The 24,556-nt window shown below is 39.8% G+C and overlaps 1 protein-coding gene across 1 annotated transcript in view; it reads right to left on the bottom strand.

The window, feature by feature from the left end:
• The window catches only part of nhsl2 (NHS-like 2), a 158,676-nt gene that overhangs the window by 19,672 nt on the left and 114,448 nt on the right, over positions 1-24,556 (bottom strand). The window contains 2 exon segments of the mRNA XM_039822494.1: positions 6,292-6,538; positions 11,711-11,853. Coding sequence (XP_039678428.1) covers positions 6,292-6,538; positions 11,711-11,853 — 390 coding nt within the window.

Raw genomic sequence — 24,556 nt, 5'->3', positions numbered from 1 at the left:
AGTTGGAAAGAGTTTAGAGACGGACAAACTCACTACTGTATTGGCTTTGGTCTTTTGAAGGGATTTGTTGACGATAAGAAAAATACAGAATTAAGTCAGACTTGTCCTTAAAGTACATCTCCTTATCTCTCTCTCTCTCTGTACTAACTCTATTATCTCTCCACCTCTCTCTCCCATCTGCTCTCTCTGTTTCCATCTCTTTTCCTCTGAAGGAAGTTAACACCCACCAAGTACAGTCAAAATGTGCCCCTTCATGTGATGTGATGTTTTGCTAAATATACAAGCAGTCTGCCTGTCTATCTCTGTCATTTAGGCTTAGGTTTGTTTTTACTAAGAAAAAGAAATTAGCTAACTGTATGCAAGCTTTGTATTGCGACCGTTGCCTGCTTTTCCTTGCAATGTCACAAGCTGCTTGTCTTTCAGTTTCCAACTAAAGAAATCCACTGGATCGCTTCTATATATCGGGCACAGGTTTACATTTAGCACAAGAAATCAACACATGGTCTTAAAAATGTGATTAGAGGCCTGTATTGTAAACTCATGTGTTACTATACCAAATCGACATATACTTCAACAATTGTAGCTCAAAATATCAATAAATTCAGATATTAGGGACATTATAAATTGACCTCTGAAAAACAAAAATCAACATACATTGATAAATGTCTTACCCCTGTCAGTCTGTCTCTCAGCCTGCTCTGCATTCACATCTTCACTGTCTACATGACTTCAGCCATTCATGAAAATTGCCGGAGCGAGAAGTGCAGGGACGGAGAGACAGAGTGCAGGAGGAAGAGGAAGGAAAGTGGGAGGAGGGCGCTCTGACAAAATGTTCTCTGATTATCCGTCATTCGTTCATCCTGTATCCCTCCATCTTCCTTGTCTCTCATTCTGTCTTTCCTCAAACTGCATTTTCTTCACCTTCCTCTTCACCTCTCTACTACTACTGCTGCCATCTTCTTCTTCTTCTTCATCTGGCTTCACTTTCTCTCTTTTTCTACCGCTACGGTTTCTTTTTTCTTCTTCTTTTTTTTTTTTTAGGGAGGAGAGAGGAAGAGTGGCGAGTTACCATGGCAACAGCACACTGGCTGCGAAGCTACCTGCCTGCTGGTTTACAGAGAAAGAGAGTGAGAAAGACAATTATATTATTATTATTATCATCATTATTATTAATATTAATAATATTCTTGTTTTCATGTTGTTGCTGATATCCATCAGTTCTAAATTTGTTGACATAATTGTTGCTTTTGCACAAATGTTAACATAATGTTTTATTGTCTGCATCCTTCTGTGAACATGTATGTCTCCCTGTTCTACAATGTGCTTTAGTAATACTGTGTGTCAATATGGTCATGCTAATAAAGCTTCTTTGAATTTGAATTTGAGAGAGAGACAGAGGGACTCCTGTTTGAGTAACATTAGCTAGGACTGCTTGATTATTTTGGTCAATATTGAGATACTTTTTTGGGCATTTAAGGCCTTTATTTCTATAGGACAGCTGAAGACATGAAAGGGGACAGAGAGGGGAGCAATGACATGCAGTAAAGGGCTGCAGGGCGGAGTTGAACCCGCGGCCTCTGCATTGAGGAATAAACCTCTATATATGGGCGCCTGCTCTACCAACTGAGCTAACCAGGCACCCTCATTGAGGTTTTTTTTTTTTACTTGTTTTTTAAAAGTGGATTGATATAATTTATCTAACATATAGATTAAAAAATAGAAACAAATTTGTATAAAAAAAAAAAAGATCAAGTATGTTGAACATTAGTGCACTTCCATAACCTATTTGACATTTGACATTTTGGTAAACATTCGTACACATTTACTCAGCAAAACGTCCGAAAGCACACCGCTGTACAGGAAGGAGAGCACACGATTTATAACACAAGACAAAAAGAGAGCATCATTGCAAAACTGAAAGCAGCCCAATAATTGTTTTATCTCGATTAACTGCCCATCATCCAAAAATCTAATTAGCTAAGCTAAAAGCTAAAAACTATAGTGCCCAGCAGTTTCAGGAAGTGACCCATTTCTAAAGATTTACGTCTTCAGTAGGAGCCGATGGGCTTGAGGCTAAGAGCCACAGACAGGTTGGAGAAGTCGGAAAGAGTTTACAATTAAATTCATTTTAACATTTCAAGCGATTGGTTACAATAAGTAAAATCCAGAATAAAAGTATTGTCCTCAAAGTACTCCTGTCCCTCTCTCTAACTCTATTATCGCTTGACCTCTCCATCCAATATTTTCCTCTCTCTCCCTTCTTCCTTCTTCCTCTCTCTGTTTCTATCTCTTTTCTCTCAGAAGGAAGTGAATACCCACCAAGTACAAAGCCACAGGCACGCATCATTGTACCTGACCTTCTACTCCACTACACAATGGGTGAGGAGGGTGAGAGATGGACTGAGGGGGAGAGAGAGGAGGAGGAAGAGAGAAAGAGATATTTAACTATTGAAATGCATATTTGCGAGAAGAAGGGGAGAGGCACCCAGTGACGAAGCAGTTGCTATGCCAAAAACCAGGAGGACCACCTTCACATGCATATTCACACGAGCAAACACACACAGACACACACACACACACGCATATTCACACATGCACGCAAAGTAAACAAGGAGGAGGCTTGGTCAAAACAAGTGGAAGCAGGAGTGTCAGAACGATGCTGCCGAGGATGACCACAGCATACTAACAGCTCTGACAGTGCACACACACACACACACACACACACACACACACACGCACACACGCACACTAAGCCAAAGCAAAGCTGACTGCCAGAGATGGGTGAGGGTGATAGCGAATGTGATCATAAGAAGAAAATGTTCTTGATGTCAAATCTTGTTACTGCAGCCTTTTCTCCCTTAAAGCTCAAGTGGAAATCTGTGTATGTGTGTGTGCGTGTGTGCGTGTGCACGACAGTATGTGTTAAAGTACTGCATGTCTAAATCTTCCAGTGTAACCTGTGAGTTATAACTTCTGGCATGAATATGCAAACTGTTGAAGCAACGAGGCAAAAAAATGTTGAAACTTTCCTACTGAAATACTGAGTTTCTTGCTGTTCTGATAACTCTGTGCATCTATTTTCTTTTTATGTCCCTTTTCATAACTAAAGTGGATTTAATTAGTACAATTAAAAAAACACCCACTACATTAGAAAATGTTTCTCCACACCATCATTCAAAAATTCCCTCCTAACTATGAATCTCTTGAGGAAGAAAATTAGATTTGGTGTTCATCATTTTTTTGTCATATAGTGAAAAAGGGGAAATGAGCGTAGAGAAAGGGATTGCTATGATAGTTCAGTTTCGACAGTAATATTGCAAACTAGCACTTGGGGACAGACAAGGCATTTATGTGATCAGATTTCATTTAGGAATGTAGCTGATAAGGTATACACTGACTGCAGCAGGAGAAGAATAGGCTTTACTTCCTAAATTACAACTAGAAATGCACAGCCTGGTGAATACATTTACTGGGTTTAACTGCCAACCCATGCAACTAATGTTTTTAGTTAGTCAAGTTTCTAGTTTAAGTTATAATGACTGTTACACCAAGACATAATCATGACCAATACCTGAACACTGGCTCGTTTTTTTTAATTCACACCTGCCTAGATCTTGCTAAGCCTTACTTGCCTAAACTAAACTACTAGCTAGTCGATTCAGGCAATAATCAGTGTTTACTGTCATGCCACAGACGACATGTTTACCACTGCATCTGCAGCGTTGCATGTTAGCATGCTAATATTTAGTAATTAGCACTAACACAAAGTACAGCTTAGCTTTGTAGGTATTTCCTGGTTTTGAGCTGATGATGACACTACATGTAAAGATTTAAGGGATCACCAAAGTGAGTACACTTCATCCTGTGGGTGACATGAAAGTCTATAGCAACTTTCATGGCAATACATTGAGTATTTGTAGAGATATTTTAGTCTGGATTAAAGTGGTGAACTGACTAACAAGGCTTAGAAATGTCCAGTTTAAGCTAATATTATACATTCAATTTGTTTATTTTTACATGTATTCCCGTTAACATATAGACAGTTTTATAATTCACTCTCATTTTATAAAATTGAAGTTTTTTTAAACAAAATACTCCTCTAATCCTATTAGAAAACTGTATAGACATGCTAATAAAAAGACAATTTTTAGAATTTCAAAATCAAGTCTTCCATGTTTCATTTCTAATACTTCGACAACTATGAGGCAGTGATTACAGCAAGTCAAATTACACTGACCTAGAAAGGAAACATAAATTGACATTTATTTAGCATTTTCCTTTAGTCTAATTTCCCATGACTCTCACTGTCACAGGAAGAACCAACTCCCTTGACAACAACGCGGAACGTGTGAATCAGATTTATGCTCTGAGGCATTAAGTGTGTAGAACAAAGTCAGCAATGTTTTTTCTTTCACAACAATAAACCAACGACGGCAATGACATAAAAATAAGATTCACTTTATCCACAAACGTTTTAAATCATCCCCTGCAGTAGTTGCTGTGTCTTTTCAAGTCAGACATCCGGAGCCATCTAACAGCTGCCAAACACTGATTCATTTTCCCAAACGATCCTATCTTGGGGGTTAATCTATTTAATTTTACATTATTTGTCAGAAAACTTTCATATTGAGGCCATTCATTCTAATAAAACCAAATAATGCTTGGAGGCATCTGGCTGTGACACACTATGAACCTGGCCTCCACCCCTGACATCCCACTTTAATTAACCTCCATCCAATGAGAGCTTTTAAACAAGACCGCAGCTTACATATTAGGGCTGGGCAATATATCGATATTATATTCATATCGTGATATGAGACTAGATATCGTCTTAGATTTTGGAAATTGTAATATTGTAAATGGCTTAAGTGTTGTCTTTTTCTGGTTTTTAAGGCCGCATTACAGTAAAGTGATGTCATTTTCTGTGTTACCAGACTGTTCCAGCTCTTCTATTATTTTTACGTTTACCCACTTAGTCATTATATCTACATTACTGAAGATTATTTATCGTAAATCTCATTGTGAAGATATTTTGTTAAAGCACCAATTGTCAACCCTATAATATCGCCGCGATATCGAAATCAAGGTATTAGGACAAGAGTATCGTGATATCTGATTTTCTCCGTATCGCCCAGCCCTATTACATATTATTTTTTCATTATCAGTTATTCTAATTTTTGTTTTTGTGATTATTCAATAAAAGTTTTGCTTATAAAATGTCAGAAAATGCCCAAGTCAAGATCACATTTTGTGCGGCAAGGGGTCTCTCAATCAAAACAATAACAAAAGACGCATTTTGGTGATGTCGTGAAGCACCATGGTATCATGGGAGTTCTTATCTTTACCATTGCTGTCACTGCAGTCAGCCTATTCTGTTTAGTATTCGTTCAATTTTCATCATTCATGAGGTTTTTTACTGTGAGCCGAATTATTTCCAAAACAAATGGACCCGGTGATACAAAACGGTAAAAACACTGAATAAAGCAGTTTTACTTTAACAATATTTTCTAATCTATTCAGTGGAGAATGGGCATCCAGGAAGGGCTGCCAGCTGGGCTGTTTCTCTTCAGCTTGTTTCTCTGATAACTTAAGATCCAGATGTCCGATAACTACAATCCTTCATCTGGTTAAAATACTGTAGGTAAAAATGACCGATATCGAAAAAGGGTGTCATAAAAATGTGGCAACATTTATGGCAGCTTCTGGCAGAAAACAACAACACGGACGCATAGGCAAAGGCCAGCCAGTCGCCTGCATTTACATGTATCCATTTAAAGCAAACTCTTCTACTACTTTCATGGCTCAGGATCAGTCTGGTCGAGGCGTTGAAACATTCATGAATTCCTTGAGATACTGTAGCTGTGCCAGACCAAAGGCTTCAAAGGCAAGAACAAGGAATATCTTATGCTATCTATACTTATTTTGTCCAGAAGGTTTCATGCAGCACTACCTCAATAACTTTGTTTCAATGAAACCATCCTTGAGGCTCGGTTTTTAATTAAGATGCAAGCTGATCTGTTGCATATCGTCACCGAAAACATAAAAAATAAGCCTTCAAAAATACCCCCATAACCTCAATGAGGTACAATTACATCAGCAACTTCTAAATGCGCCCTTCATCACAAAGAACACCAGGTTATGTTCTTCTTTTCAAGTTCATGTGTATTTTTAATAGGACCAATTCATTTGGATTAGAGACAGTTAGTGCAAAAATGACCCAGTGAAAAGCATCTTTAAAGTACCCAATTACTCCATATGTGAACCTTCACTTGTGTTTACTTTGTTTAGTACCTGTGATGTCGAGCGGCAAGTGACCCAGTGTGCGTCTCCCGAGCTGCCAGCGTGGTTTGTCTGCGACTGGCGGTCCGGTGGTGCCAGAAGTGGCGGTGCTGCTGCTGCTGTTGTTACTGCTCCAACCCAGCGGGGGGCGATCTGAGCCGCAGGGCGACGGGGACGGGGAGGGAGACGGGTCGGTCACGGACCTCAGTCCAAACACAGAGGAGGCCGTTTCATCGTCATAGAGCTGTTTGGACGCCGGCTAGAGGAAGAAGAGAGGGAGTGTGAGACGTGGTGGTGGTGGTGGTCGTTTTTCAGACAGGCTTAAACCTGCATTCACTGATTCGTTTTGGCCCCTTGGGGTCAGAGCAACAAGCTGTAAACACGACACTGATATAAACACCTTTTTAACAGGATAAGCAAACAGTCACCGATTTACACATCCAGCAGATGTGTGATGCAGAAAAGCGGCAATGAGTTCCTGGTTACAAGGGAAATCTGAGTGCATTATTCACTCTCCTTTGATCTCTGTTTTGGTCTCCACCAACTCCTGAGGGAAATATCTGCCTATTTAGCTTGCTAAATGCTCCTCTATGTTCACCAGCTAGTCGCTAACTTTGTTGCTAACTTTAAAAGATGCTAAAACACTTTGTAGTTACTTAGAGTAGGGTGATAATTCTCTGTGGATTTGTCGCAGCATGTACGAGTGAGCCTTCTTTACATTACATGCAGTCAATTTTCCATTTTTTTAATATTAAAACATTAATAGGTGTAGCTTAAAAAAGGAGCTTTGGCGAGTGAGCTTTAATGTTTCAAATGCATAAAATCCCATTGTTACCTCCGCCTAGGAGGAAGGATTAGGAAAAACTGGGCCAAGGAAGAACCCATTCAATTTTGGAGCAGATCCAAATCACAGGGCAGATACACAAATAATTTTTCACTTTGTTAACATTGCGAGATAGAGCATTTGGCATTGGCGGAGTTCTGCGCTCTCAGAGTGCCCTTCTAGTTTCTTTATGGATATACACAATGACAGTCAGTTAGATTAATGAGATTAAGGGCTCAGTCTGGTTGTGGTTTAAAAGAAAATCTGTCTTCTAAAATTCAGATTTAATTGCTTAAAAACACAAATTCATAATTATTTCTGGTCAGTTTTCTTCTCGCTCCTAAATTGTATTGTGTAACAACATCTGACTTATGTAGTGAAATAAAAAAATAAAAATTCTTCCAGCCATCCGAATACAGCCTGACCTCTCATGGCCCTAACTAGATTTCTAACTAGTGATACCTCAGATTCATTTTTCCCGTACCAAACTAGATTTCAAACTTCCTTCAAACTTTTATGCCTCAGCTATTTCGACAAATAGACATTTGACTTTTTTTTTTCTCTTTAAATTGGTGTTGTTGGCTCAACCCCCCCCCCCCCAACAAAAAAACAAAAAACAATCTCTAAATTCAATTAAAGCAAAAGTCAATACAACTTAGGAGGCGAGACAGCCTGGCGGAGGTCATCTACTCTACCATCTACTTCCACCAAAATAAAATGTGTTGTCCTTTTAAGCTGCTTCAATGCCAGTGGGAGGAAGGATCAGCAAAGTAGATAAGAAGTGAGGAGAGAAGGGACTCATTGAAGAAAAAAACATTGAAAAAATAATAATTAAATACATGTCTCATTTTCAGCTGTGTGTTGTAGTTAAAGGAGAGAATAATGATGATTTATATGTCTATAGTTGATACAGGAGAGCGGAAATGTTGCAAAGAAGTAGAAGAAGAGGAAGTGAAGGGAAAAAAGTTTATATCTGATTAGCCGGCAGGGACAGAGTCTGAGCTGTAGAGACATTGCTGGTTCAGTCCCTTGTGTCAATGGGAAGGTGTAATCCCAGCTGGGAGGGAACTGTCATCCGCCTGTTATTTAATCTTAGGTATCAACCATCGCTGCCAAAGAGCCCTTAAGCAAGGCATTGAAACCGCTTCTGGGCTGCTGCAATGCAGGAAACACCACAGTCTATCCTCGCTGATGAAAAACATGTGAGAAACCACATGTATGTACTGTAGGGAATCTGCCAAAGTCTAATTGAAATTAGCCCAATCAGAGAGAAAGGCATTAACTTAACAGAGCTGTTTAACAGCTTGCTAAAGGTACAGAGTGCAGCCATCTTGCAGTAAAATCAATGTGGGAGTCCATCAAGCTGCCATAACTACACAGTTTGGGGAAATAGCCTGAGAACTATTAACAGCAAAGGCATAGAAGGACAGAGAAGAAATAGTGAAGAACTCACTGCAGAGCATCTGTTTCATCTATGTGTTCAGTGTTTATCCTTTGTAGATACTTTATGATATAACATCAAATCAATGAAATCATTATTGCTAAAGTCCTTAAAGAGATAGTTCAGATTTATTGAACTGGGATTGTAGGAGGTCATTATCCATATATGTATTAGCTACAGTAGATGGCGGTCGGCACGCCGCCAGTTTGGAGACACTCTCAGCAGGATTCTATAAACATATGCCAAATCATTTTGTGTCTTCTAGATGGAAATATCACTAATATGTGATCAGAAATTGAAATAGCAAATGACATCAGTGCTATTTGTCAGTCAGCTCATGCTCATTGAAACACAGGGGAGAGGTTACTGACTGATTTCCGAATGTAGGAATTTTTTTAAAGGGATAGTTTGGATCTTTTGAAGTGGGGTAGTATGATGTACAGAGTACCGACACAGAAGCTAAGCAATGTACTGCTGTGGACGGGGGCAGCAGCTAAACGGATTTTAGTCACCTAAAATAATTTATAGCAGTTTTAGGTGACTAAAACTTTCACCGCTTTATCCTTTCTGACGGGGAAGTGAAGCTGTTATGCTCTCTTCAAAGCCACCAGACTTCTTTGACAAAAACAGTAATTTTACCTCGCAGAACATGGGAGTTGCTGCTCTACCGCTGCCTCGACCGGTTAGTTTCTTTGTGTTATTTTTGTGTCTTTGGTGTTTTAAAGGGTTAGTTTGTAATCACCAAAGTCACACAATAACACTAACTAATTAATTGAATGGAGTCTGGTTGCTTTGAATAGAGCATTGATGGATATAACAGCTTCAGTTCCCTGTGGTAAAGGGCTGTCTGACGGCAAGATAAAACTGTGAAAATATTCTAAATATAGCGTACACTTAAACTGATATTGATTTTTATAGGTGGCCAAAATATGTTTAGCTGCTGACCCCGTCCACAGCAGTACATTGCTTAGCTTCTGTGTCGGTACTCAGTACCTCATACAACCCCACTTCAAAAGATCTGAATTATCCCTTGAAAAAAAAAAAGATTCTTACATCAGTCAGTCAGTACAATCAGTCAGTAACCTCTCCCCTGTGTTTCAATGAGCATGAGTTGACTGACAAATAGCACTGCTGTCATTTGCTATTTCAATTTCTGAACCCGTATTAGTGATATTTCCATCTAGAAGACACAAAATGACTTGGCATTTGTTTATGGAATCCTGTTGAGAGTGTGAAAAGGATGATGACTAATTCTGACAAATCTAACAGAGGGGGTTGTACATACTGTACAATAGTTGTTGGATAATTCTGCTTTAGTCTTTTATATAAAAGAGATGATAACAAAAAGCAACGAGACATTTTGTCACAACATGAATTTTAGCTGAAACAGTATTAGTGACACTGGAATAGTAATTAGCCACTGGGGAGAAGAAGAAAAATAGTTCATTGTGCTGGTGATTAAAGGCTGAAACTACAGTACTACACGGTATCTACTGTATTGAACACCGGGGGCAGAATAAACACCTGGCAAGGCTACTTTGTCAGCAACAACTTTTGTATCTGATTACAGTGCAGCCAAACAATGTCGCCACACACCATCAGTGGTGGAAGAAGTATTTAGGTTCTTTACTTAAAGGTACTCTAAGCGATGTCACGCGTTTTTTAGGCTACAACATTTTTTGTCACATACAGCAAACATCTCTTCACTATCTGCAAGCTGCCGGTCCCCCAAACACACTGTAAAAAAATGCGGTCTCTGTAGACAGCCTAGGCTCCACACACGCCAACAAAAACAAAGTGGTCCAACCCGGACAATGCAAGCATACACAAACCGTGTTCCAGCGTTCAGCCAATAACAGACAAGAAGGATTTGGGTTGGGGGTGGGGGTTGGGTTGGGGTGGGGAGAGTAGTGCGGCAGCACAGAAGGGATGGGACGGGATGAGGGGGAGGGAGGGGTGAGCTAGTCTCCGTTTTGTTTGAAAATACTTTGGACGTCAACAAGAAGTAAAGTCACCCAACATCGCTTAGAGCACCTTAAAGGAAAAATACAAAAACCACACCTCTGATGTTTCTGGATTAAAATCCCTGCTGCATTAATGTGTATGTTGCATTTTACTGCTGTAGATGTTTTAGGTTGTGCTCATTGTAATTCATTTATATATACTGTTGGGTAGTTTAAGCAATGCGTTATATTTCATAAGATAATCATATGTTTGTATGTATTAGCGTCGCTGTCCTGTGAGAATCACATATTTTTTTCAACATTTCACGGTGTCAGAAAAACAGCCCTGTTTTCAGCTTTGTGACGATGCGTGTTCCTGCTGATCCAAGAGGCTTTATAAAGACTTTGTTTAGGGAAGAAGGTAAGAAGAGATGGAGTTATACTCTACTACTAGGACTAAATTCTTTAGGTAGCGATATTACGGTGGGATTGGTCAGCAATCGTGCTACTAGCCTACTGGGTTACTACTACTTTTGTCAGTAGCTGTAGCTGAATATTTGACAATTTATTCACCAACGTTACTTTTACTGTAAACAACAATCACGACCATTTATCCAGTACTTATAACTAATCATTTGAACTGTTTAGCCATTACTTTTAGCTACCTGTTGATATGTTAATATGTTGATATATTGTTTTTTATCAAATCATAATTTCTAAATTTTCAAATTGCAGTAGTTGGATAAAATCTTTCCATGTACCCCCTGGCAACTGCAAAAGTACCCCTTGGGGTACACGTACCCCTGGTTGGGAATCACTGCTATAAGCCAAGAATAATAAGTCCTAAATAAGTTTAGAAAGAAACTGCCGTGCAGAAATAAAGAGCAGAGGAGAGTGAGAGTAAGGGCAAAAAGGGCAGAAAGAGTGGGACTGAGTGAGTTAGGGTGAGTTTAGTGGGAATACGAAGGCTGCTTTCTTGCTGTTCAGGAAGAAAAGTGAAAAAAATAAGTGATGTGGACACGGACTGGATTCTGGGTGTGTGTGTGTGTGTGTGTGTGTGTGTATGTTTAGTTTCAAGAAGTCTGATGGTTTAAACACTATAAGAGGTGGAGAAGTTTGTGTGTTTTGCCTGTGGAAAAGGAAAGGTGGCAATTACAGTATTTAGTGTGTGTGACTTCAAATAATCGTATATAAAACTTGAACTTGTGTTGTTTGTGTGTATACCAGGAAGATGAAGTCAGGTCTCTTGTTGTTGAGGGAGATGAGAGATCGGCTGAGTGAGGTGGATGTGTCGTCGGAGCTCTGCGAGGATGGATGCCGGAAAGTCTGACCGGTCAGCTTGGTGTCGTACAACTGCTCCTCAAAGTCTGCCAATATGCACAAACGGACAGAAAGAAAAAAAAACTATATGTTAGTGTCAACTTTTTGAGCACAGAAACAACACATGCACACAAGAATACAGTAAAAGTGCACTGACACACACACACACACACACACACACACAACCCAAACTCACACACCAGATATCCTATTTGCATGGCCGAGAGCAGAGATCTAGACTGCTGCTTTGCATCTCCCTGCAGTTTCCCTCCTGCGTCTCCGACTGCAACTTCTGCTGTGCTACCTTAAAGGACTCCTTAAGTTTGTTTTTAATCCTCTCATGGGTGCAGGGCTTTCTCTTCTTTCATTCATTCCTTCTCTTTCTCCAATTTTTATTCTTTTTTTTGTGGTTGTGCTGCTTTCTGTCTTGTCCGTCTTTTTATCTCCTCGTCTTAGACTTTTTCTCTCACACTGCCTCTCGATATCTGACTGTTTCTCCCTCTCTGGCAGCTTAGGCGACTCTCCCTCAGGCCATTGTAAACAGATTCCTAACCCCCACCTCTCCCCTTCTTTCTCCCCCTGCACACACACGCACACACACACACACACACACACACACATTCCACCTCACATCCCCTCAGCCAATCCTTTACCCCAAAACACACTCCCGACCCACTCCCCACTCATCCCTAAAGCCGTCTAGCTCACACACACACACACACTCACACAGGTTTGTGGCACTATCTTTGTGGGGACCCGTCATTGACATAATGCATTCCCTAGCCCCTTTCCCTAACCTTAACCATCACAACTAAATGCCTAACCTTAACCCTTACCCTCACCCTAACCATAACCTAATTCTATCCCTAATTCTAAAATCAAGTCCTAACCCTCAAACAGCCCTTTAAACTTGTGGGGTCCAGCATTTTGGCCCCACAAAGCTGTCGGGACCCCACAAGTATACTGGACTCCCGGTTTTTGGACCCCACAAATATAGTTAAACAAACACACACACACACACACACACACACACACACACACACACACACACACACACTCCCGGCACCATCCCGCTGATAGCTTCAGTGGAACAGCAGCGTCAGTGAGGTACAGAGTTTTGGGTTGAACTTGCTCTCTGAGACAATATGGATTCCTAGCTGGTGGCATTTTAGTTGCCTAGCGATAAAGGGAGGAGGGGGGGGGGGAAATAAACACCTCCCCACCCACCAAAGACTGGCTTCAATCAAATAAATAAAAATAATCAAATTGCATTGTGGCACAAAACTGAGGAACGTATCAGTAAAAGATGACATACCGTAAGTCTTAATATACAAAAAGTGACAGAAGGCTGACAATTCAGCTTTATTAATGTAAGGGAATTGATTAACTAACATGCAGGAATTTATTAATGGAAACCAGGAAAGTCAATTCATTAATTGTTCTCCACTCAACATACCAAGTAGATCCTAAACAATTTCACCCTTAGATCAAATTAATGGGCAACAATATTTAATATTTCTTAAAGCAATTTCTAAGCATAAAATCGCCAAAGTTCTAAATGTGAACATTTGCCCATTGTTTTAGTTATCTATGATAATAAACCTCATATTTTGGGGGGTTTGGATTGTCGTTTGCACAAAACAAGCGACTGAAAGTTGTCCCATTAGGCTTATGGAAACTGTGGTGGACACTTTACTTTGATATCCAACATTTTAGAGACTAAATTATGAATGGAATAATCAAGAAATGAATCGGCGAATGATTCAATCATGAAAATAATAATTATTTGCAGCTCTAATACCAGAGTAAAGAGATTAGATGAGTAATATTAATACACTTAACAAGCGAGAGCTGCGGAAATATACATTGGTATTGAGAATCAAATAAGTCTTTATTTAAATACAATCAATTTCTCATAAACGTCCAATTAAAAAATGTCACTTTTGAATAGAAATAACAAGTAAATGTGAGGACTTAGTGGTGAACAAAGTGGAGCATTGGCAGCTATAAAGAGACAAATGTTTCTCTCAGGAGTTGATGGAGGCAAAAAAAGTTCTAGAAACGTGACTCAGAATAAATGTTAATGTTGCTCTGCATGTGCTAGATGAGTAGTTGTCATAACAAATTTATACAGTGACCATTTGTCAACGTTAAAGCTTGTTCTGCTGTCACCGAGAAGCCAAAAAACATCAACTGATGCTGCTTTAAGTGATGTAAATGTATTTATGTTACAAAATGGAAGGCAAAGTGACACAGATTGTCATTTTCGCCAGTCGTATTGGTCAATTTGGTAGGCAAAACGAGACCTGCTGAATAATCTTTGAGATGTAATGGCCTTTAGACTCTGCTGCACAGCCTTCACGCCTGCCTGGTAAACACATTCGACAATGTCGGTAGTTTACAGAAACTTCGGCAGGTGTCAGATTTAAGCGAGTGCAGGCAACGTGGGAGTGTTTTGGAGTCATCAATAGAAATTAATATACAGCAGCACCACCACAAAATACAAAAAAGATAATGATGTGTTTTTATAGGAGGACAGGCAGTCCACCCACCCACGCATTCTGTGCACTTTTTTTTTTTTAATGGCATTTGGAATCATTGCTGTTGACATCTTCCCTCTGCTAAAACTAAAAAGTGCCAGCAGCCTGAAAACATCTAAAGGAAGTGTATTATGCCTCTAAACTTCAGATGAAACACAAGACGGCCTCTACACAAAAAAAACTTTCCCAATCTTCAGCATGGATTACGATGATGTCAGTTGAAATTTTTTTAGCTCAGCCACTATGCATTTCAAAGGTTATTCAGTTGAGTTTGAAAGGGTTTTATGAACTCGACGACGGTACAGTAGACATTTCACAGAGTATACAATCCCTCAATTGAAGGTAAAGCACGACAATAACAAACCAGAGCAAAAAGGTTTTCACAAGACGAGGATTACACGTTGTAAAGGCTGCTCCTTGTTTTGTGTCCCTCGGGTGACACTGAGAACAATTTTCCACTACACATGTTGACAGTTAACTTTTAGTCTCTTCGGTTTTATGTGGGGAAACACAAAACGGCAAGTGAGAGAAAATGAGAGACGGAAAAAAGAAAGGAAGAGAGAGGATAAGACAAAAATCAGGCTGCTTGGGTGGTCGAGACGCTGCAGAAGCTCTGATGGTTTGGAGCTCTTACATTTAGGTTTAAGGCACAACAAGGCACCGGATCTGACCAAAGCAACAGGCCTGCTTTCAGCCTAGATTTCCTATGCAAACTCTGAGCAATTTAATTTGATCAACTCATAACCCTTTATTAAAGGACTTTTGGGAAATGCTCTTATTCACTTTCTTGCCGAGACTAAGATGAGAAGATCAGTATCATGTCTGTAAGCCTAATATATACGGCTACAGCCAGAAGCTGGTTAGCTTAACTTAATTTAGCATAAAGACTGGGGGGGAACAGCTAGCCCGGCTCAATCTGGTAAGGTAATAAAAAAAAGGATGCCACAAGCTCGCAAACAAAATAATGTTCTTTATGGCTTTATTAGTGATCTCTAAGCATTAGTAAATGATGTATTAATCAATAAAGCCATTATTTACAACTTAAAGTGGTACCCAAAAGGTTATGCATCTCTTTGAAGGATTACAGCCTTAACTAAATTAATGTGAAGTTACGTAACACCTTCATTATGTTACCGCAAAACTATTTTATCATCGTTGGATTTAATTCACAAGTAGCATTTCCCTTGGCCGAGGCAAGTTTTGCATCAAATCTCTCACAAAACTCGTATGTTTCCAATTAGAGTTTGGACATAAACATTAATGATGACATCATAAACTGAGAACTTGTTTGTTCACTGCATTTGCCAATTCCTCAGGAAGCTAGACGTTGCACTTTGTAAGCGCTTGCTTTAAGAAAACACGTCCCTGGCTATTTGTATTCATAGAGGCATATTACACACCCGGTGCTCATGATAGAGAACTGTCTATTTTGCAGTGTTAAAAAGAATTGATTAAAAACTGCCTGACTGCTGCATGCAAAACAGCAGGATCAGCCGGTGAGCAGAAGCCAAAACTCGTCTCATCCAGGCTGCAGAGGCCCGATGAAGTGAAGCGTCAGCGAGAGTCGGAAGACACAGGGGGTGAACGGACTGATAGAGAAAAAGAGTAAAAAGTATGAGGAGGAGGTGAAGGAAGTGAAGGAGAAGCAGATGACACACAGGGGGGGTGGGTGAGGAAGAGGAGCAAAAGGGAAAGAAAGCAGAGGAAACGTTTCAAGAAGCAGAGGAAGAAAGACAAGTTCCATGAAATAAGAGGTAGAAGGTAACAAGGGGGCAAACTGAGGAGTTGAGAAGGTCAGAAAAAGTGAGAAATGAACAGACAGCAATAAGAAGAAGGAGGGTCACTGTAGGATGGATGCAGCAAATGATGCAGAAAAGGCAGCAGAAGAAGATGTAGGTGGAGAAGAAGAGGTGTGGAACTACAAGACGGTAAAGACGAGGCAGTTGAAGAAGAAATATTGGGAGAAAAGCAACAGAAGAATCCGAAAAAAAAGGTTCAGATGAGAAAGTAGGTGTAGAAAAAGAAGAGGGTGGAAGAGGAGGAGGAGGAGGAGGAAGGGAATATACACAACATGACGCCGATGAGGCCCAAACTGCCAACAGCGCTAACAGGGTAGGAGATGCTTGCAGGGTTGGTTTTGGACCGAAAGGTGGGTGATGAAAAGACGCAGATTTGGTACTTTTTACTCTTACATCTTGATTAAAAGCTATATTCTATATATTCTATTATATATTATTATATATTATATATTGTGCAGACTAAGCTTGTACATACAAAACATATGATCAGCTTATTTAAAAAATATGATGCACTGTGTGTTATATATTGAAAAAGTTCAGACTGATCTCATGAAGTGGCGTATGTATGACGCGCCAATTCGTATGCAATTTTGGCGTGTTATCAAGACGCATAATCGCTTTTTAGCGTGTTTATCAACGCCGTTTGGCCTCCATTAACCTACATTACCTGTGAATTTTTCGCCGTAGCGAGTAGTACGAAAGGACAGAAGTCCGCGGATGGGTAAAACACAGGACTTTCACCCAGGAGAGCTGGGATCGCGTCCTGCATGTGGCGTTTATCAACCATTTTTTTTTTTTTTAATAAAGCCTTCCCCATTGTTCTTTTCCTAAACCCAACCGTTTATTCTTTTCCTAAGCGTGTGACGTTGGTCACCGTCGTGTTTTTTTCTCTCGCTTTTTTGTGTTACTAAAGCCTTTCCAAATGTTCTTTTCCTAAACCCAAACTTTTTTTTTCTTTACACGCATGTTACGTTGTTCTCGCGATAGCACGCCACGTGGCGATAGCACGTGTGTATGTTTACAACCGCTGTATACAGCGTAGACATACACGTGGAAAACTCAAAATGCGTACAGATAACACGCCATTTGGCTTTAGGGAAGTGCCGTGTATGTTTACGCAAAGTCATGATGCCATGTTGAAGAGTTTAAAAGTAAAATGGACAACATTTTTGATCAGCTACAAAGTTTTACGTTCTGCGTACACAGTAATAATCATTACTAGCAATGCTACTTATTCAGTACTTTTTGCTGATAACACTCCCAATACTTTTACTCAAGTAACATTTTGAATGAAGTACTTTTACATTCTGGTACTGCAACTTTTACTCAGGTTAACGATCTGGATTCTTTCACCACTGCCAAGTTACTTACTCAGCCGCCTGCAGAATCTCCCTGGGAGCAGATTAAAATGACGTTTGGTTCTCCAGTTAAAGTTGAAATGTCCAAACAAACACTGTGGATCTGTCGCTGAGCAGCATTAGGTTGAGTCCTAAAAGCAGCAACACTAAAACGGAAGGAGAGGGAAGGTAAACAGTTGTAGATCCATGCTTCAGATAGTAGCCAAGCTCCACTGAGTGCATGAATACAGGGTACTGTGGTGGGAAAATGAGGGAGGGGGGAGAAGGGATGCTATTGGTGTGCGGGGTGTAAAGGTATGCCGATCACTCCCACTAATGCATGCAGTTAAGCACGACCTACCACCCCCTTCCTCTGTCCAGACAAGCGGGCCAAGCACTCATGCATCACTAACCTGTATATTGTGTGTGTTTGTGTGTAGGTGTGAATGTGTATCACTCATTTAGATGTTTGTGTGAATGTGCTGTGAGTGCACAAATGTGTGTGTGCCTGTGTTGTGCCCCAAAATGCGCTCACTCACTTTAAATGTCATTTAGCAACTCATGTCTATGTGCATCAATCTGCATCTTTGTGTGTTTGCAAGTTGTTTGTGTGTGTGTGTGTGTGTGTGTGTGTGTACAGTGCACCCATTTACAGATCAGCCCAACCATCCTTGACAATATGCACCCCGGTTGTGTCAAATTTGGGTCACCCTTTCTTCTCCCCTCCATGAAGACGAAGGGGGGAAGACAGAAATTAACAATACCCCTCTTTCACCGCAGCCAGAGCATTTGTTTGTCTGTGTACACTACGTGCACGCCATGGATGCATGTGTGTGTTCAAGTGCACCCATGTGCATGTCATGTCTTCGTCCTTGTGATTTAACATGCACAACTGATCAATCCATTACAGGGAAAAGGGGCTGGTGTGTGTACCATAAAAGCGGGTGGTTGTGACCTAGAAGGACAGATTTGGCGGTTAGCGGCCTAGTTTATGTTGGTCATGAGAAACCGCAAGAAGGCTTTCTGATCCAATTATGGGGCTTTCTTTGTGGGCACAAATGTGAGCTTATATACTTATCAGTTATCCAAAGTATACTTTATTTGTGGATGACTCCCTGATGTTTTTTAGAGTAAAGTCCACAGAGTGAAGTTTTTAAGGGGGAGATCCTGTTGTGTCTTCTTTGGTTCAAACTTAAGAAGAAAAGTTGAATTTTTGTATTTGATTCTTTAAAGTGACTACATGTAACTTTTAAATGTTTCTTAAACTGTGCAATTTTCCATCTGATGATCATAAATGACCTGTAACCGCCAACAACACTAACAGTGAAAAGAACGCTAGAGTTTTTATATAGGCCTTTGCCCAGGTCTGATTTTTCCCGCAAAGTCACAAAATGATTTACGGCAGGTAGACAGTGCAACATAGCACACATTCTGACGGGTCACAGATTTCGGCTGAACACCAGAAAAACCTCTGTTATTGTATCCAGCCAGGTAAAGGGTGGCAGGACATTTCTTTATAGAGGCCTAATTGTATTTTAATGTTATTTTAGAAGTTATATAACTAAAAGCTAAAAGGGAAAGTGAAAGACAACGGGCGAAATCCGGGTCACACTCGTTCGGGCTTTCAAAAGATGGAGACAATTACGGGAGTGTAAATTATTCAAAACCGATCCTGAATTGGCCCTCGGGTATGTTATATGTCTATTTCATTCATAAAATAACTTCAGATTGCGCGATGTGGTTGTACGTCAGTAGCAGACATTAAATGATGTCCTCTTTCCATTTAGCGCGGACGTGTTACTCCTTTTAGTCCATGTTTGTGTTGGCCTACTATTTTCTTTTCCCTTGTCCCCCTGTAACGTTACTTGTGTAAAGCGTCCTTGGGTTTCATGAAATGCGCTATATGAATCTAAGTTATTATTATGTTGGTTGCTACAACAAACTCTTAATGCATTGGTTCGTGACACAGTGACAGTGATACCTGGTTTAGCTCTCAATACATCCAAAGTAGGCTAAGTTACCGTATGCAACACTTGGAATGCAACGATGCATCTGTAACTTATTCTCTTATTGTAAATGAATGATTTTCTGTCTGAGCAAAACTGCAGCTGTGGTAAAAACATTACTGCTTTTTGTCCAAAGGGGCCGCTGAAATCAACACAAACTGAAAGTTACATGTAGCCACTTTAAGGTGAACCAAAGACACACAGCAAATAGTATCTTTAACCTATAATCAGCTGCTCAATTTAGAGATTTTGGCAGCGGTGATTCAAGTCTGTAATTGAGTCTTTTTTACATTCAGCTCTCCAAGCTTTAGATAAGAGGTTGACGCAAGAATAAGTAAATTTTTCTGTTTTATCCCATCCTGAGTTTGCTTTGTTCCAGGACTTCTGTCCTTAACCACTCAGGACTGTATTAAATTCTTCTCTACCACTGCACAACCTCTGAGTGCCTTGCTCAAGGACACTTCGATCCCACTTTCTCCTTCACATCATGAGCCCTGTAGTCTCGCATTGCCAGACATTCCTCCACAGCACTGCGGAGGAGGGTCTGGCTAGTCTAAAAAACGTGCTCTGGTTTATTGGCATTTCTTTAAAGCAATCACAATCTTCATGGGCGGCACTAAGCGCCGGATAGAGCCACGGCTCTGGAAGGAACTTGTAACAGAAAACTCAGGTTGTACAGATAGTCTAGCTAGCTGTCTGGATTTACCCTGCAGAGATCTGTGGAGCAGTTAACCATAGTCCTCAGAAATCGACCAGAGTTTTAAAACAAAAGAAAGCAGAAGGTAACGGACATCCGGCCGAAAAGAGGGACATCCGACGGAATTACCGGAGCCGTCCCGGAAGTGGAGCATCGTGGATATAGACTATAAGCCCTGTAACAAACCTCTGAACCGATCCAAAGTGGTTTTTAGTCATGAGTTTTCACCTCTTATCTTCAGGCGACTGTCACCTTAGCCCTGTATGATCGGCACTAGGTTTATTTTGATAAACTTTAAATGCAGATTTTTTAAAAGCAAACGTCACACAGATCATGGCATTTAAGTGTCACACTTTCTGCCTATATTTGAAAAACTTCTCTAAAAGACCCCTAAGGAAAGAAACAAGACAGACAAGTTTGTCTCGCCTGATTCACAGCGATGTCACTCCCACCAAAAGCTCCACAGAGAGGGAATTGGAAAAAGAGGAAGAGAGTGACAGTTTGGTCAAACTGACTTATTTCCTAGAGCAAAGAAAAGGCAATATTTGTGGTTCAAAACAAACAGACCAGATTATTAAGTTTAAACAATCTATAAATCCTCTGAAAAGGACTCCCTTCACTGTCAAAGGTACTGCTCCGGGCTGACAACAAGGACTCGTTTTAGCTCTCTGTTCACGAGCCAATTTTGTCAAAAATGCTAAACACCTGCCTTAATTAAATGCTGTATAAACGAACAATTTGCATACAATAATTTTAAAAGGCATTGATATTTGTCATGTAGAGTCAGTCAGGGACTTAAATCAATATATTAAGAAATAAAAAAAAAAAAAAAATAAAAATAAAAAAAAAAAATATATATATATATATATATATTTAAGCAACTTCAATCAAAACCAAACCATATCTATAGCTCGAAAACCTGATGCTCAAATGATAAGTATATTATACAAGAAATGGTTCAACATCTGTAATAATGTCAATTATTCAACAGTAAATAATTGATGAAAGTTGAAGTCTCATTTTCGATATCGTCGTAATATCGTAATTTGGCATAAGTGTTGTCTTTTCCTGGTTTTAAAGGCTGCATTACAGTAAAGTGATGTCATTTTCTGAACTTACCAGACTGTTCTTTACCCACTTAGTCATTATATCCACATTACTGATGATTATTTATCAAAAATCTCATTGTGTAAATATTTTGTGCACGCACCAAGAGCAAACACTACAATATCGTTGCGGTATCGATATCGAGGTATTTGGTCAAAAATATCGGGATATTTGATTTTCTCCATATGGCCCAGCCCTATGTTAAATAGGAACGAAATTCTGCCTGTGGGAGAACTTTTTCTCCTGAATCAGCATTCTCCACTTGATCTATGCTGCACCTGTATGTTAATGTGTATTGACCAAAGCAAAACCTTATCAGCCCGTGTAGATAACAGCTTGCATTGACTCAGACCTTCCCAGACACAATTACAGGGCTGCTGTGACATTTCATAGTCAAGTTAGTGCAGACGGGGAACGTTTATCGGACTGTTTGCGTCCCAACCGGCATTGACAGTTATAGCACATCATCTTGCATTGTCCACTGTGAGGAAAGGTTGCAGCACTGGCGCTACTGAGGAGAGTGCTGCGGCATAAGATAAGATATGGTAAGATGAAAAGAAGCCTACTGATCTGCAGAAAAAAAAGGTAATACAGTGTGCAAATAAAATTACAAAGTGAAAGGCAAAGACAATATTTATGGTCCTGTTGCTAACAGCAGGTGCTGCAGTCTAATTCTGGCCTTGAGGTTTAAATAAAAGAGAGAGCAGACAGCTAACTCTTATCTAGCTCTAAGCACTAATGATACCTCCACTGAAAAATATATTCCAGCCTGATGAGTCACACAACTTTGTTAGGAGTGTGTGTTAAAGCTAGTATCACAGCATCTACAGCCATATAAACGTACGTATACTTACAGTATATGGCCCAAAGTATGCAGACACTATAAACATTTATGTACTTTTGATCTGGATTAGTTTTATACGATTTGGGCCTCTTAATGCTACGGCATATAACAGATATTTTAGTCCTCCAAATAAACGGCAAAATACAGCGTTCATAACTGTCCTTTAGAAAGGCACAGAATCTGACAACCTTATTTGCTGGTCGCAGTGTATCCTCATACAACGGTTTGTATGATATCTTCCGAAAAGTTCTGCACACTGTTTTGTGCGTTATAAATGTTTATAAAATATTATGTTTTAAAACTACCCAATAATATACAGGCCTACAAGTACAACTGAAATGATAAGACAATTACAGACTTAGTTGATTCCCATAATGGTTTTGATTGTTTCCAGTTTCTAAAATGGGAGGATTTTTCTCCATTGAGTACTTTTACTTTTTATACTTTAAGTACATTTTCCTGATGATACTTACATACTTTTACTTAAGTAACATTTTCAATGCAGGACTTGGAACAGAGTGTTTTTACAGTGTGGTCTTAGTACTTTTACTTAAGTAAAGGATCGGAATACTTCTTCCACCACTGCTTGAATGTAAACACATGTTGAATATAACCAATTCTGTTTTTCTTGGGAGGACAGTCTCTTTAGATATCGTTTGGAGAAGAAATGTCTCCACAGTGAAGTGATGCCCCACAAAGCCGAGCACAAACCCAGGTCCATTACAAAATGGTTTTGTTGTGGGAGAACTTGTCCGGCCTGTACATAGCCCTAACCTCAACCCCATCCAACATCTTTGGGATGAGCTGGAACCAGGCCTTATCGCCCAACATCATTGGCGGACCTCACTAATGCTGTTATGGCTGACTTGGAACAAATCCCTGCAGCCAGGTTCCAACATCTTAAAAAGCCTTTAGAGAAGGCTGGATGTTCTTACAGCGGCAGATTAATGTCTATGGTTAAACAATCCCATAACACACACTTTAGGCCATGTAGTGTATCCAAAAAACCACACTACAACAAGCTTCTCTCTTTCAAACATGGCTTTTCAGAAATGGATAACACACATTCACAGTCTTATCTCAGGCCCTTCTGGCTACTGTGTGACCAGCAGCAGTTTAGATAGACAGTTAAGAGCTGTTGGCCAACACTGAGAGTGTCAACGTGTGCGCACATTTACTAGACAGCTTCAAAGTCGCCTGGCGCAGTTTTGAATTATTGGTTGAGTCGTTTTGCATGACACTTCAGAGGAGGAACTACAGTAGTAGTGATCAAAACACCCTCCCATCCTTCATCTTCCCAGAAACTCTCCTCTAATCTTACAGACTACGGCTTGCACAACTATTCTACCCACCTTCTTAAATTAAACGAACAGGGAAAAAATAAAATGCTCCAACATTAACTCTCCAACCTGGATAAAGCAGGAAGTATTGTACTAAATGGTGCCAATGAATGTACAATACATGACACTCAGTTTGTCTTGATTTAAAACATTATAAAAGACAATATCAATAAGGTCTCCATTCCGCTTTTCATTACTCGCCATTACCGGAAATCAGGTGCTAGTTATTCACCACAGCACTATTGGGTTCTTGTTTAAACACGATGATGTTTAAATACTTACGAGAAGACACAAAGGTCACATTAGTTTGTGGTAATAATAAAGACTATATGCTATTCAGTGCACAGCAGAGTATATTATTATAATTTATGTTTTTATGTTAATGGCGGATGTCTTATATCCTACCTGAAAATATATTATCATTATTTTCATTATTCAAAGGGAGTTGGCAATTTGTTTGTAAAGTGTGTCATTCATTTTTAAATATGTGGTCTGTAGCATGTCAAATACTTGCTGTATACTCAAAATTAAGCCCCAATTTGCCATATGCTGCATCCCATCTTTTTTAAGATTATTTTTTGGGGCATTTTACGCCTTTATTTCTACAGATGAAGACATGAAAGGAGAGAGAGAGGGGGAATGACATGCTGCAAAGGGCCGCAGGTTGGAGTCGAGCTCGCGGCTGCTGCGTCAAGGAGTAAACCTCTGTATATGTGCGCCTGCTCTACCAACTGAGCTAACCCGGCCACCATTCTACCCTACCATCTTTCAATATCAGAAACTCACCGCATGAACCCAAAAACAAAGCTTTGGTTTGCTCTGGAAGAACCGTACCCTCAACCTGTTTGTGCCGTAAAGCAATCCGCCATTCTTCCCTCCAAATGTAAGACTTTTGTTTTAGATGTTAAGGTCTGAAGTTATGTGAATTTGTATGGTTAAATTGTAGGCTCTGCATAAAGTAGTATCATTTCAATGTGGATGCATTCTGTTTATAATTTGTATGAATCTGTCATGTTTTGTAAGGCCATTCAGGCGAGGCATATTATCATATGTATGACACTATAATAAAAAAACAATATT

This window comes from Perca fluviatilis, chromosome 14 (assembly GCF_010015445.1).
Source record: "Perca fluviatilis chromosome 14, GENO_Pfluv_1.0, whole genome shotgun sequence".
Lineage (NCBI taxonomy): Eukaryota > Metazoa > Chordata > Actinopteri > Perciformes > Percidae > Perca > Perca fluviatilis.
The sequence above is the reverse complement of the archived record's forward strand: the minus strand, read 5'-3'. Positions and strand labels throughout refer to the sequence as shown.